This window comes from Canis aureus, chromosome 26 (genome assembly GCF_053574225.1).
Source record: "Canis aureus isolate CA01 chromosome 26, VMU_Caureus_v.1.0, whole genome shotgun sequence".
Lineage (NCBI taxonomy): Eukaryota > Metazoa > Chordata > Mammalia > Carnivora > Canidae > Canis > Canis aureus.
The window spans coordinates 24051465-24064615 of record NC_135636.1 but is presented as its reverse complement, the minus strand read 5'-3'; the positions used below and the strand labels follow the sequence as shown (position 1 = coordinate 24064615).

The window sequence follows — 13151 nt, the reverse complement described above, 5'->3', positions numbered from 1 at the left end:
CAGGTGCCTGGGGATAAGGCCGGGAATCAGCCAGAAGGGCAGTGATCCAATGGGCAGCCAGGGATATTGTTTCCAGAACCTGGGTTTCCCTGAAAGTGTGACTCTCAACTCCACCTCAGCCAAAGCCTTTGGGTCAAACATGGTGGCAGAGCAGGGATGATTGCAGTAGGGCTTGCCTTCATGCTCAATATGGCTCCCTAAAGTCAGCATCTTTTCACATTTCTCACACTTCAGGCAAGGACAATGCCAATTCTTCCCCAGAGAGGTCACCTGCTCAGCCACACACACCTGGTGGTCCACCAGGATTTCAGCTAGCCCCTGCACCCCATGGGTGGGGAGGGGCATCTCCAGTCCCCTAGGCCAATCCAGCCAAACACACAGGACAGGGGCACTCAAAATACTTGTGTTTCTTTTTTCTTCTTCTTCTTCTTTTTTTTAATACTCGTGTTTCTAAATTAAGAAGTGAACCCTACATTTTTCTATCTTTTGTTTTACTTTAAGATCATTGGAGATTGGGGCTCCTGGATTGCTCAGTTGGTTAAAAATCTGCCTTCAGTTCAGGTCATGATCCCAGGGTCCTGAGATCAAACCCTACATTTGGCTCCTTGCTTAGTTAGAAGCCTGCTTCTCCTTCTCCTTCTGCCTGCTGCTTCTCGTTTGTGCTCTCTGTCCAATAAGTAAATAAAATCTTTTTAAAAATCAGTGGAGAATTAATATCTTAGTATGTTTTTTCTTTACCCTGAAAAAAAAGAGAGAATGCATTATATCATAATATACTTTTTTTTAAATCTTGCACTTAAATAGTACTCCTCACTATTCTCCCAGATATAATTTTATTACAGATGTAGGTGCATTCCTATCTATAGATGATAATTGAGAGACAAAAGAGGAATAAGCAACTTGTGTGAAGTCACACAGTAAGTTTGTAGTGAATGAGATCCCAAGTCTCCAGAGTATTGGCCTGGGATATTTTCCAAGGAAAATATAACAAATTAGAAGATTTCTGTGAGGAACATCATAAGCATTACAGGAAAAAATACAACTGAATAAACAGCAGGACACGTTCTTCGAAGGAAAGAAGTGTTTGTATCTTCTCCACGCATCATCCTATCTTTCTGTCCCTACACAAGGTTCTGATGGGTGTGCCCTATGGGAGTATTCCCAGAAAGACGGTGCCTCGGGCTGAGGAAGAAAAAGCCATGGATTTTTCTGTCCTTTGGGATTTTGAGGTACCATCACCAATATGCCAATGCATTCCTATTATGTGATTGTAAGGCCTAACATTTGTGTGGATAAATGTGAAATATTGCATTTAGACATTGGAAAACCAGTGCTTAACTCACATTCCCCACTATGCAAAATGAGCTAGCCAACCATGTCCTCCTAAGTCCCTTTCATGGGTCCTTTCTGCAGCCACACACACTGCTCCCTTCTCTCTACCAGATCCATGTAAGTGATCCTACAGGATGGTTTTCTCTGCCATACCCACATTAAGACTCCAGGGCTATTGAGAGTTCAGCCATTCCCAAGCTTTGCATGGCATCCTCAACTGAATATCCTAACTGTTCCTCAAATTCAACATCTACCCAGCCAAATCCACATTGTTTTCTCCCATCTTCTTTATTGGAACCACCATTCACCCAATCATTCAAATGTGAAACCTGAAAGTCATTCTACACTTCTCCCTCTCCTCACTACCACCCTCCCTCCCACAACAACCAGTCAACCACTAACTCTGTCTTGACTAGGTGCCCATTTCTCTACCTCTCTTGCCTCTTCTTTGAATAATGTCCCCACCATGCCAGGACATGTTAGAATCTTCTGCTTTCTGCTTTGGCTTGGCTCCTAAAAAATCTCCATTCCTTCTGCTGCCAGAGTGATCTTTCTGAAATGCAAACTGGACCCTGTCACTTTCCTACTTTGGTATTCATTTATTCCCATTCCCAACAGAATAAAATTCAGTGTTTTGAGTCAGGTTTATGAAAGCACTGTTTGCCACATGGTTGCTCCCTCCCTCTCCCACTCCATTTCTATCTCAGACTTTATGTTCTAATATTTATCAAGTTTGGGGGAAGTCCCTGAGTGAATCACATACCAGTGCCTTCCTGCTTTTGTTCAGAACACAGCCTGGGACACCCCTCCCTCTTTTGAGTCCCCTGACCCCCATGCCTTTATGGGGCTTGGTCCATAGCTCCAAGGAGTTCCTTTGGCTGGGAGGCCAGCCTGTGATGGTTCAGACAACAAATCATTGCTGCTGTCATCCATTACACTCATAGTCAAGTTCAAGACTTTTCAGGTATGTGTGGAAGTGAGTGGGAATATTTTTCCAAGTCATTTGGAATAAGGATGTTCCAAATAGCTACTACACTTCTAAGTAGTATATACTACTACTACTACTATGGACTACCTCTAAGGAATTTTTATTCTTTATTTTCGCTCAAGGGCCCCTTTGAAAATACATCCTACCTGCCCAAAGCAAACTGAATTTATTCAACAATAATCCTCTGTTTTGTTGTTGTTGTTGTTGCTGCTGTCACCAATGATAAATATTTCTCTCTTTCTTTTTTTTACGTGTTTTTTAAGTCATCTCTACACCCAAAGAGGGCACGAACTCACAACTACGAGATCGAGAGTTGTGTGCTCCACCAACTGAACCAGCCAGGCACCCTTAGTGTTTGTTTTTTTTAAAGTAATCTCTACACTCAGTGTGGTGCTTGAACTCATGACCCCAAGATCAAGAGTCATATGCTACACTGACTGAGCCAACCTGGTGCCTCTAAAATTTAATTTTTTCAGCTAAAATAAAAGCTTTGGAAAACTTACATCCATCACGACAGTGGTAGTTTCTCAATGGTTAAATGCTTTTCTGATGAAATCAATGAAGATATTAACAAATGTGATTTTTAAATAATGGCATAAGAAGTGTATCAACATTTGGCAGATTTTTATAACTCAGAGAACCATTATTTTCCACTTGACCAATACATGATGTTACATAATTATGTGTGGCTAAAAGATCCTGTATCTTGATAGTAGAAGATAGAGCAATTACGCTTTAAAAACTTTAAATCCTGAGATAATTTTAGACTTACAGAAGAGTTGCATAAATAGTACATAGTTCTCATATTCTCTCACCCAGCTTCACTTTATGATAACATCTTATATACCCATGGAACAATTATCAAAACTAAGAAATTAACCTTGGTACAATATTATTAACTAAAATGTATTTATTTGGATTTCATCAATTTTTTTCACTGATAGTCCTTTCCTATTCCAAGACTCAGCTTAAAATCTCCTAATGCATTGGTCATGTCTCCTTAGTCTCCCCCAAATCTATGACAATTCTATTTTTTGGTGACTTTGACACTTTTGAGGAGTACTGGTCAGTTGTTTTGGAAAATGTCCCTTAATTTGGGTTTATCTGATGATCTGTCATAATCGTAGTGAGGTTATACATTATTGGGAAGGCTACCACAAAGATAACGTGCCCTTCTCAGGGTGTCAAGCTGGGGTCACATTATGTTGATACGTGTTATTGCTGGCAATGTTAACAGTGACCACTTGGTTAAAGTAGTGTGTGCCAGAATTCTCTACTGTAAAGTTAATATTTTTCTCTGTTTAATTACCCAGTATTTTGGAGAGTACAGTGGATTTTAATGTAACAAGACATGAAAAGTTTATTATGTGATTCAGATTCCACATTACAACTAATATTTCACAGATGGCTATTTATTTATTGAGTTTAAGTATCATATCAAAAAAGCAACAGCCTTAAGTATATGAAAAAGCTATTAAGATTTGCCTACCCTTTCCAACTACATATCTGTGTGAGGCCAGAATAATCTTGTTTTCTCTTCAGCAAAGATGTGAAAGAAGTACTAAAATTCTAAGCTAATATTATACCTCAAAGTGTACTGATTATACTTCAAGCCAATTATGCCTAAAAACCAAAAAACGCCCAAAACTTGAGATTCAGATTGGATTGTGAGCCTTATAATGTATTGTTTTCTTTGTAAGTTTTGTACTGAGAAAGCTCATAGACTCCCACCTACTTTCAGAATGTTAAATTAAGACCCTGGAAGTGTGAGGGGAAAGAATTTGGAGTTCTTTATGCATGTGTGCACAGACAACACACACACACACACACCCTTATCCCTAATTGTATCCCAAATGTTATCTCCTCCCCGTCCTGTATCTTATATGTGTTCTGTATAATGGAGAATAAAGAGAATGAAGGAGAGATATAGAGACATGGAGAGACTCTGGAGCAACTGGGGAAAGTAAAAGGAAGAGCAAGAACCCCCAGAACTCTTCCTTTCTCCTATTAAACCTCTGAGAAAGAAATCCCCAGTAAAATAAAAGTATCAGATGACTATCTGTGCTCAGCATACAAACCCAGCACATTTGGACTTGTCCCACAGGGCTACATCAAGTATTCTGCTCTCTTCTATGGCTACTACAACAACCAGAGGACTATCGGGTGGCTGAGATACAGGTTGCCCATGGCTTACTTTATGGTGGGGGTCAGCGTGTTTGGCTACAGCCTGATGATTGTCATTAGATCGTAAGTATGACCATCTCTTCTACAAGCTTTTAATTTTCTTCACACAAACAGCCAACTCCTATGGCCACTGTGTGCCTCCTTACCTTCCTGTGGGGGTTTAGAGAGAAAGCAAAGAAATGTAGAAAGCAGATATGGATTGTCATATGTGGTACAAAAAAACATAAACAGGGTAATACAGAAAGTTTTGGGAAATGGAATAGAAACATCTTTACATGATGCTGAGAATGGCCAGTCCCACTGAAAGTCTGGGGAACAGTAGTTTACACAAGGAAGAGCATATGCAAAGGCCCTGAGGCAGCAAATATCCTAGTGAATTCTAAAACCTATCAAAAAGCTAGTGTGGCTTGAGAGAGGGCATATAACTGGTAAAGTAAGGCTGGAGAAGTCTTCAAGGTCTTGTTTTTGCTTTCCCCAGAGCTCAGCTTCCTCAGAAAAACTCTCCTGCTCCTCTGTGACTCTAGCTTACATGTGTGTACTGAGCTCCCCACTTATAAAGATATCAATAAAAAATGCAAAGGAATGTATGTGGTGTGATTAACCTTGGTGTCCTCTCTGGCACTCAACTCTACACGTCTTCATGGTCTTTGGCCTTTTAATAGGTCTATGCGTCTTCATTTATATTCTCTGAAGAAAAACTCTGCCCCATGAATTGCCTTTTTCTAAGCCAGGGGACCCCAATCAGCAAAGGCTGGTGCAGGGTGGGGGGCACAGTCTCCTGCACAAACCTGATCACCAGCGCCCACCCACCCTTCGCAAGGCCACATGAGGTCACTCCTCCCAGAAGAGCACAGGTAGCCATGTCTGCAGAAGAGTAGAGCAGAAGTTAGAACCTCTAGAAGGGCAGTGCGCAGGCCTAGCATGGCTTTCTATCACATCATCTGAAGAGGAAATGCTGCTGTTCACAAGAGCCTGCCCAGCACATGATAGTGACCCCTGGGTGATAGGTGGCTACCCAGTCAGATCTATCAGCAGAGATAGGCTTGGTTTTATTCCTAGCCTTCATGTTGTTACAATTTTCCCTGTTATTATTCCAGATAAGTATAGGGATACAGGAGGTTTCCCTGATGAACCAAAAAGATAACTGAGTCAACTAATCCCACGGGATAGCAAATCCCAAAAGCCAACATATAAGCTAGAAAGGCACGAACTCTCCCATGCACTCATTGTATCTGATAGAGGACCTGCTTGGAATTCTGATTCCCACTGGGCTGAATTCCAGGGGCACAAAGCAAGAATGAAGATAGGTAGGATAAAATGGGTGGGTAACAAGGCAGGCTCAAGGTACTTTCAACCAAGTTTGCTTAAGAGAAGGATGTACATGTTACCTGGTTGCAGTAACAACTATCTCTATTTATATCAGAAAATAAATATCTCTTCTGTTCAAGAAAATAGGTTAATTAGAAGAAGACATTCCTATTTGAGAATAGAGTCCCATAAGGAGTTCTCAAACAACATTGGCAAATGAGTCAAGCCACAGGAAATCAAATGTCAGGGTAGAAAACAGGGTTAAGTGTCCTCTATCCTGCAGGTTCATTGTCCAGATAATACCATGTGTACTTGCTGTGGACTCTGAATCTGGGGGGAAGGCACCCTGGCTATCATTAGCCCAGTTCAAATCATTTTGGCTCTTTCCTCTCATTGGATGTCTGCTACCTGTGCCCCAGACCAGCTGAGGCCAAGGTTCCCTTGGGCTAACAACAGTGGTATGCACCCAACAGGATGGCCAGCAATACCCAGGGCAGTGCAAGTGAGGGGGAGAATGCTAACTTCACATTCAGCTTCAAGATGTTCACCAGCTGGGATTACCTGATTGGGAATTCAGAGACGGCTGACAACAAATATGCCTCCATCACCACCAGCTTCAAGGTAGGCACCCCAGGGTAGTTCCACTTCCTGGGGAAACTCTGGGTCACTCTGCTCATTACAAGACTTCACACAGCCTAGACACGGTAGATAAGGTCCACAAGTAATTTGTGGTAAGAGCTTTACCAGAGGTGTGAGCCCAGCTTTCAAGCCTTCAAGAAAGAATACTCATGACTTGTACCCACCATCCATTTCCTGATATGGCGGAGAATCATGGATGCTGGGACCCAGTCCTGAGTATTTCCTTGTGGATCTCTTTTCTGCCAGAGAAACTGGAAGGACTCATTTGGGGCTGCACTTCTCAACCTTTTATGCATGCTTGAATCACCTAAGCAGCTTTCAAAGTCTTTTAGCCCCAACCCTCCAGAGATTCTGGTATAATTGGTCAGGGGCTGGGGGATTCCTGGCATTGAATTCTTTAAAAGCTCCCTGAGTGATTAGAAACTCCAGAAAGAGTTGAGAACCCTGGTTTGGGTGGGGTTGGGGGAATCAATTAAATGTGCAACAACTCCATGCTTAATTAAGCTAGTATGCCAAAGCCCTGCACATCTTATTTTTTTCCTCCATGACTATAAAAACTATTCACAGTTCTTGATAGTTCAATATTTCTCCCATCTGATCAGTCAGACTTTCTTTCTGCCAGGACCTGCCAAAGGTCAGATTGTTGTAAATCTGTGCTTAATTGTCTTGTCTTCTTCCCTCTCCTCTCTCCTAGCCCTTCCTGGCAGCTACCCACTCACCAATGCCTACAAATGGCAGGTACACCCACCAGGGGCAGAACTTGGGCTCAGCAGCTCATTGCATGGGTTTCATGAGGTCACAGTCCTGACAGCTTGGCAGTGGGTAGCTCAGGGAGCTTCTCCCTGTGATGGGGGCCACTGGCAGATCATCCAAGGGCAGGAGAGAGGTCATCGTGTGCTTTGCCTCTTCCTCCAGGCCTACCCAAGAGAGACCAAGAAAGTCAAAGCCTATGAAAACACTCTGAGCATCTGGGAAGGTGAAGGCTTTTACTCTGAGTCTATTAAAACCAGAGATAAAAAATTAAAAAAAAAAAAAAAAAATGGGCAGCCCCGGAGGCGCAGCGGTTTGGCGCCGCCTGCAGCCCGGGGTGTGATCCTGGAGACCCGGGATGGAGTCCCACATCGGGCTTTCTGCATGGAGCCTGCTTCTCCCTCTGCCTGTGCCTCTGCCTCTCTCTCGTTCTCTCTGAATGAATAAATAAATAAATCTTTTAAAAAATTTAAAAAACAGAGATAAATACTTTACAAAACAGGGCACATGTGAAAACTGCATGAACTAATGTATATTAACTGCTTGATAAATTAGTTAAACTTGAATCCAAATACAGTAATTGTTCATTGATTAAAAAAGTCTCCTTCTAGGCACTTTGGTAATCAGAAGACCTCATTTACTATCTTGGGTCTGCCACATACTATTGCTGTCTTCATAGAGAGTTACTGACACAGAATGCAAAGTTTGTAATAAAATATCTAGGGGTGCCTGGGTGGCTCAGTCAATTAAGTGTGTGACAGTTGATCTCAGCTCAGGTCTTGATCTCAAGGTCATGAGTTCAAACCCCACATTGGGCGTGGAGCCTACTTAAGCAAACAAACAAACAAATAAATAAATAAAATCTATTGTATTTTTATATATAACGGCAAACAATTAGAAAATAATTTTAATCCCATTTACAATAAAATTACATAAATTACATCAAATTTTTAGGGATAGAGTTAAAAACAAATGTACAAGACTGTTACATCAAAAAATATAAGACATTTCTGAAAGAAATTAAGAAGCCCTAAGTAAATGGAGAAATAAACCATGTTCATAGATTAAAACAGGAAGCAACAAACTATGGCCCAGGGGTAAACCCAGGACTGCTGCCTATTTTTGTAAATAAGATTTTCTTGAAATAAATCCATGCCTACTTATTTCCATATTGTCAGTGGTTGCTTTCATGCTACTATGGCATAGCTGAGTAGTTGTGAAAGAGACCACATGGCTTGCAAGCCAAAACTATTTACTATATGGCTCTTTTTATAAAGAAAAGATCTTATTTATTTATTTATTTATTTATTTATTTATTTATTTATTTGAGAGATGGTACAAGTTGGGGGAGGGAGGGACAAGTAGACTCTGTACTGAGCACAGAGCCCTATGCGGGGCTCCATTGCACTCCCCTGAGATCATGACCAGAGCTGTAATCAAGAATCTGACACTCAACCAACTAAGCTATCCAGGCACCCGTACTATATGACTCTTAATAGAAAATGTTTGTAGACCCCTGGATTAGAAGACTCAGGATTATTAACATTTCATTTTAATCTATTTGATCTATATATTTTTTAAAGATTTATTTTTATTTATTTGAGAGAGAGAGAGAGAGAGGACCAAGCTGGGAGAGGGGCAAAGGGAGAAGCAACTCCCTGCTAAGCAGGGAGCCCAATGTGGGGCTCAATTCTAGGACCTCGAGATCATGACCTGAGCCAAAGGCAGGTGTTTAACCAACTGAGCCACCCAGGCGCCCCGATCTATAGTTTTAAAATAATCCCAAACTGTTGCTAAGATCTCTCTGGGCTTTAGTATCTATGACATGAGTAATAATAGAAACTATTCCACTGGCTTGTTTTTGGAATTAGGAGGAATAATGCAAAGCAAGTGTTTAGCACCACATCTGGCATACAGTAAGTATTCAATAAATCTAAGCTTTTGTTATCACATGTATCAAAATGGCAATAACAACAAGACATATCTTCTTGAAGAAAATAATTCTCAGAGTGCCTGGGTGGCTCAGTCGGTTGAGCCTCAGACTCTTGATTTTGATTCAGGTCATGATCTCAGGGTTATGGGATTGGGTCCCTTCTTGGGCCCTCCATGGGACTCCACATTGAGTGCAGAATCTGTTTGAGATTTACTCTCCCCCCCTCTCTCTGTCCCTCCCCCCTACTCATTTGGTCTCTCTCTCTCTCTCTCTCAATAGAGAAATAAATATTTTTTAAAAAGAAAATAAGAAAATAATTCTCCATAGGGCAATAGTGCCCTGCACCACCTCCTTTGCATTATTTCACTTACAAAAATATAGTCAGTAGTCATTTCAGGAGCCCAACAATGATAGTTCCTGGCTTGTCATTATTCACATCTTATTTCTACACATTAAGGAATCGATAGTGGATGAACAAGAAAGTAACAAAGAAGAAAATATCCATCTGACAAGATTTCTCCGGGTTCTAGCCAACTTTCTTATCATCTGCTGTTTGTGTGGAAGTGGGTACCTCATTTACTTTGTGGTGAAACGATCCCAAGAATTCTCCAAAATGCAGAATGTCAGCTGGTATGAAAGAAATGAGGTAAAACACACATCTCTATAGAAGTGAATATTGAGGGAAAACATGGAAATTATCCTGGTCCCTATGCAATTTAGCTAAACTATTGAAAATCTGGATTATAGGACATGTTTTAAAAAGTGAAATTACATCCCTTTTCAGTCCAGTTGCATGAACAAAGAGTAACCTCTTATTACATCCCTTTTCAGTCCAGTTGCATGAACAAAGAGTAACCTCTTATTAGGCTTTTGTAGGTTGTTAAAGCTGGGTTATAATTAACAGGTCAGTCAACTAAATAGTAAGTTGTCTTGGCACCAATTATTAAAAAGGTGACCCTTTCTTCACAGCTCTATAGTGCCATACATCATAAATCAAGTATCTGTTAATGTATGGGCTCTCTATTATATTCCATTGGTTTATCTATCTGTTCCTGCACTAAAAAACACAGTGATAAACTATGACTTTAAAGTATGTCTTGATGATCTCTCATCAAGCTCCACAATAAAACTCATCAAAGTTTCATTGTGATTATATTGAATGCATAAATCTGTTTTGGGAATTTAACATCTTAGTGGTTGGCAAAATGGCCACAAGTTCTTCCCCTTCTTATATTCCTATAATTCTTTGCAGTATGATTTTCTAGCTCCTCTCATGAAGTGGTAGAGACTGCTTCCCCATCCTTTGAATACAGCTAGGGTTGGCCATGTGAGTTGCTTTAGCAAGGAGACAGTAGCGACCATGACATAAGCAGACTTGAAAAGTGCTTGTGTATTGGAACTTGGTCTCTTGGAAACCCTGAGACCTCCATGTGAACAGTTCCAGACTAGCCTGTTGAATGATGAGAGACAGACACATGGCCAGTGCGATAGCCAGTCAACCACCAGACATATGAATGAAGCCATCAACCATCAGCTGACCATAGATACATGTATGAATCCACGTGAGGCCAGCAAAAGAACCACCTACTTAAACCCAGGGAAAATAATACTGACCCATAGATAAATAAATAATAAGAAAGAATCTCTCTCTTCCCATAAAGCAAAAAAAGGATAGAAAAAGAAACGTGCAATTGGTAGGACAAATATAAAGCATAAAATCAGATAGAATTAACATCAGTGATTACAATAAATGTAAGTGGATTAAAGCTACAAGGCAATAAAAGGGGTGCCCATGTGGCTCAGTTGGTTAAGCATCTTCCTTTGACTCAGGTCATGATCCCAGGGTCCTGGGATCAAGTCCCACATTGGGATCCCCACGCAGCGAGGGTCCACTTCTCCCTCTCCCTCTGGGCTTGCACTCTCTCAAATGAATAAAATCTTTTTTTAATATTTTATTTATTTATTCATTCATGAGAGACACAGAGAGAACGAGAGGCAGAGACACAGGCAGAGGGAGAAGCAGGCTCCATGCAGGGAGCCCAACATGGGACTCGATCTCGGATCTCCAGGATCAGGCCCTGGGCTGAAGGCAGCGCTAAACTGCTGAGCCATCCAGGCTACCCTAAAATCTTTTTTTTTTTTAAATAAAGGCAATAATAATCAGAATGAATTTTTTTTAAAGCTACATGCTATTTACAATGAATTCATCTAAAACTCAGGTCGCTAAGCTATAAGATGCCTGAGATGGATTCTGCCCTTACATCTTCTTAGGACGTGTACTTGACAAGAATAAATCAAAGCACAAATAGTGGGCAGGAATAGGTATCAAATAAGACATTTCGGGTTACAGATGTATGGCAGGTGGAGAAATCTATGTGAGCTGGAGAAGCAGGGGGATTTTGTGGCAAAGGCAGGAATTGGGCTGTGCATTAAACAAATATGTGAAGAAAGGCAGTGATGGATGTGGTGCAGGGTGGCTCTCCAGGTGGGAAGCACTGCATGAACTGGGATGAAAGTGTGAAGGTAATGAGAAGCCAAGCCAACAGTCAGTGTGATAGAGTATGAGGGAATCAGAACCAGCCCAGAAGAGTTGACCCACCTGCACTCTGGTCAGCAGTTCAAAGATTTACTCTCCACTAGATGAGCAGTTTTAGTTATACACACACACACACACACACACACACACACACATACACACACACATTCTACAATGGTCAGGTTCAGCTATATGAGTCAAAATTCTACCAAAATTGGAGCCAGTATTTAGTGCTTACCAGGCTCTGGGCTGGGAGACTTATGTCCAAGATCTCTTCTGACTCCCACAACAAGAATTGTCATTCCTACTTTACATATGAAGAAACAAGAAACTCAGAGAAGTTATGTGACTTTTCCTAAGTTACAAAGCCATCAAGTGATAGAGCTGGGGCTCAAACCCAGAGAACTGACTCCAAATGCCATACTCTTAACTATATCCTTCTGCTTTTAGCTCCCTTTTGTGATCTTAGCTTCCTGTCTTCAATGCTCCTGAGATAAGAGCTACCATGGTGACTCTTGTCCAGTTCATGACTTTTACAGAACACAAACCACTGTTCTACATGTTAACTCATTTATTTCTCAAAGGAAGTTTATCAATACTAATAGCAACAATCATGATGACAAGCAATCACAGAGCAGTTATGATGTATGGGACAATACACTGAATGCTCCAGGCATGATGGCGCCTTAGCCAAGGTCACACAGTAAGTTGTGATGACCTAAGGACATTTCCAGAGGCAGAGGAGGGGGCAACAAGGAGATGGAAATGTATGGCCCTGGGTAGTATAGAGATGGTGGCCAAGCAAGTGATGTTGATGACACAAGTAATACAGGCTTTCCTGATTTCTTAGGTAGAAATTGTGATGTCCCTGCTTGGTATGTTTTGTCCCCCTTTGTTTGAAACCATTGCTACCCTGGAGAATTATCACCCACGCATTGGACTGAAGTGGCAGCTAGGACGCATTTTTGCACTCTTCCTGGGGAACCTCTACACGTTTCTCTTGGCCCTGATGGATGATGTTCACCTCAAGGTAAAGACCATAAACTCCCCCGATCCCTGGTGTCTACCAAATTTCTTCTTCAACTATAATTTCCTTATGCATGATTCCTATTAATTAAAGAAATTTTGGAAAGTTGTGAAGAGTAAAATGGAGAAAAAAATATCCCCAAAATCCTATGACCCAAAGACCACCATTGTTAATATTTTGCTGCAGGTCTTTACTGTCTTTTTCTTAGGTAGTCTTTTTTACATCGTATACATGTCATTTGGTACCCTTAATATTTTATCTGCAGCCTTTCCTATATTGTATCATAGCTGCCATAAATGTTTATCAGCCAAGTAAGTGTCCATTGACATATGTCAGCTTTACCCAACTTTCCATCACTCCTCACTAGACGGTTATGGACCACCCACTATGTCAGGCCTTGTGGGTAGAGCAGACAGCAAGACACTAGTCCTGTTCCAAGCATATTCACATCTAG

At 41.2% G+C, this 13151-nt stretch overlaps 1 protein-coding gene across 1 annotated transcript in view; it reads left to right on the top strand.

The window, feature by feature from the left end:
• TMC2 (transmembrane channel like 2) overlaps positions 1 to 13151 on the top strand; it is a 60704-nt gene that overhangs the window by 25323 nt on the left and 22230 nt on the right. The window contains exons 7-11 of the mRNA XM_077874104.1: positions 1131 to 1229; positions 4425 to 4567; positions 6286 to 6433; positions 9592 to 9780; positions 12521 to 12700. Coding sequence (XP_077730230.1) covers positions 1131 to 1229; positions 4425 to 4567; positions 6286 to 6433; positions 9592 to 9780; positions 12521 to 12700 — 759 coding nt within the window. The remainder of the gene's footprint in view (positions 1 to 1130; positions 1230 to 4424; positions 4568 to 6285; positions 6434 to 9591; positions 9781 to 12520; positions 12701 to 13151) is intronic.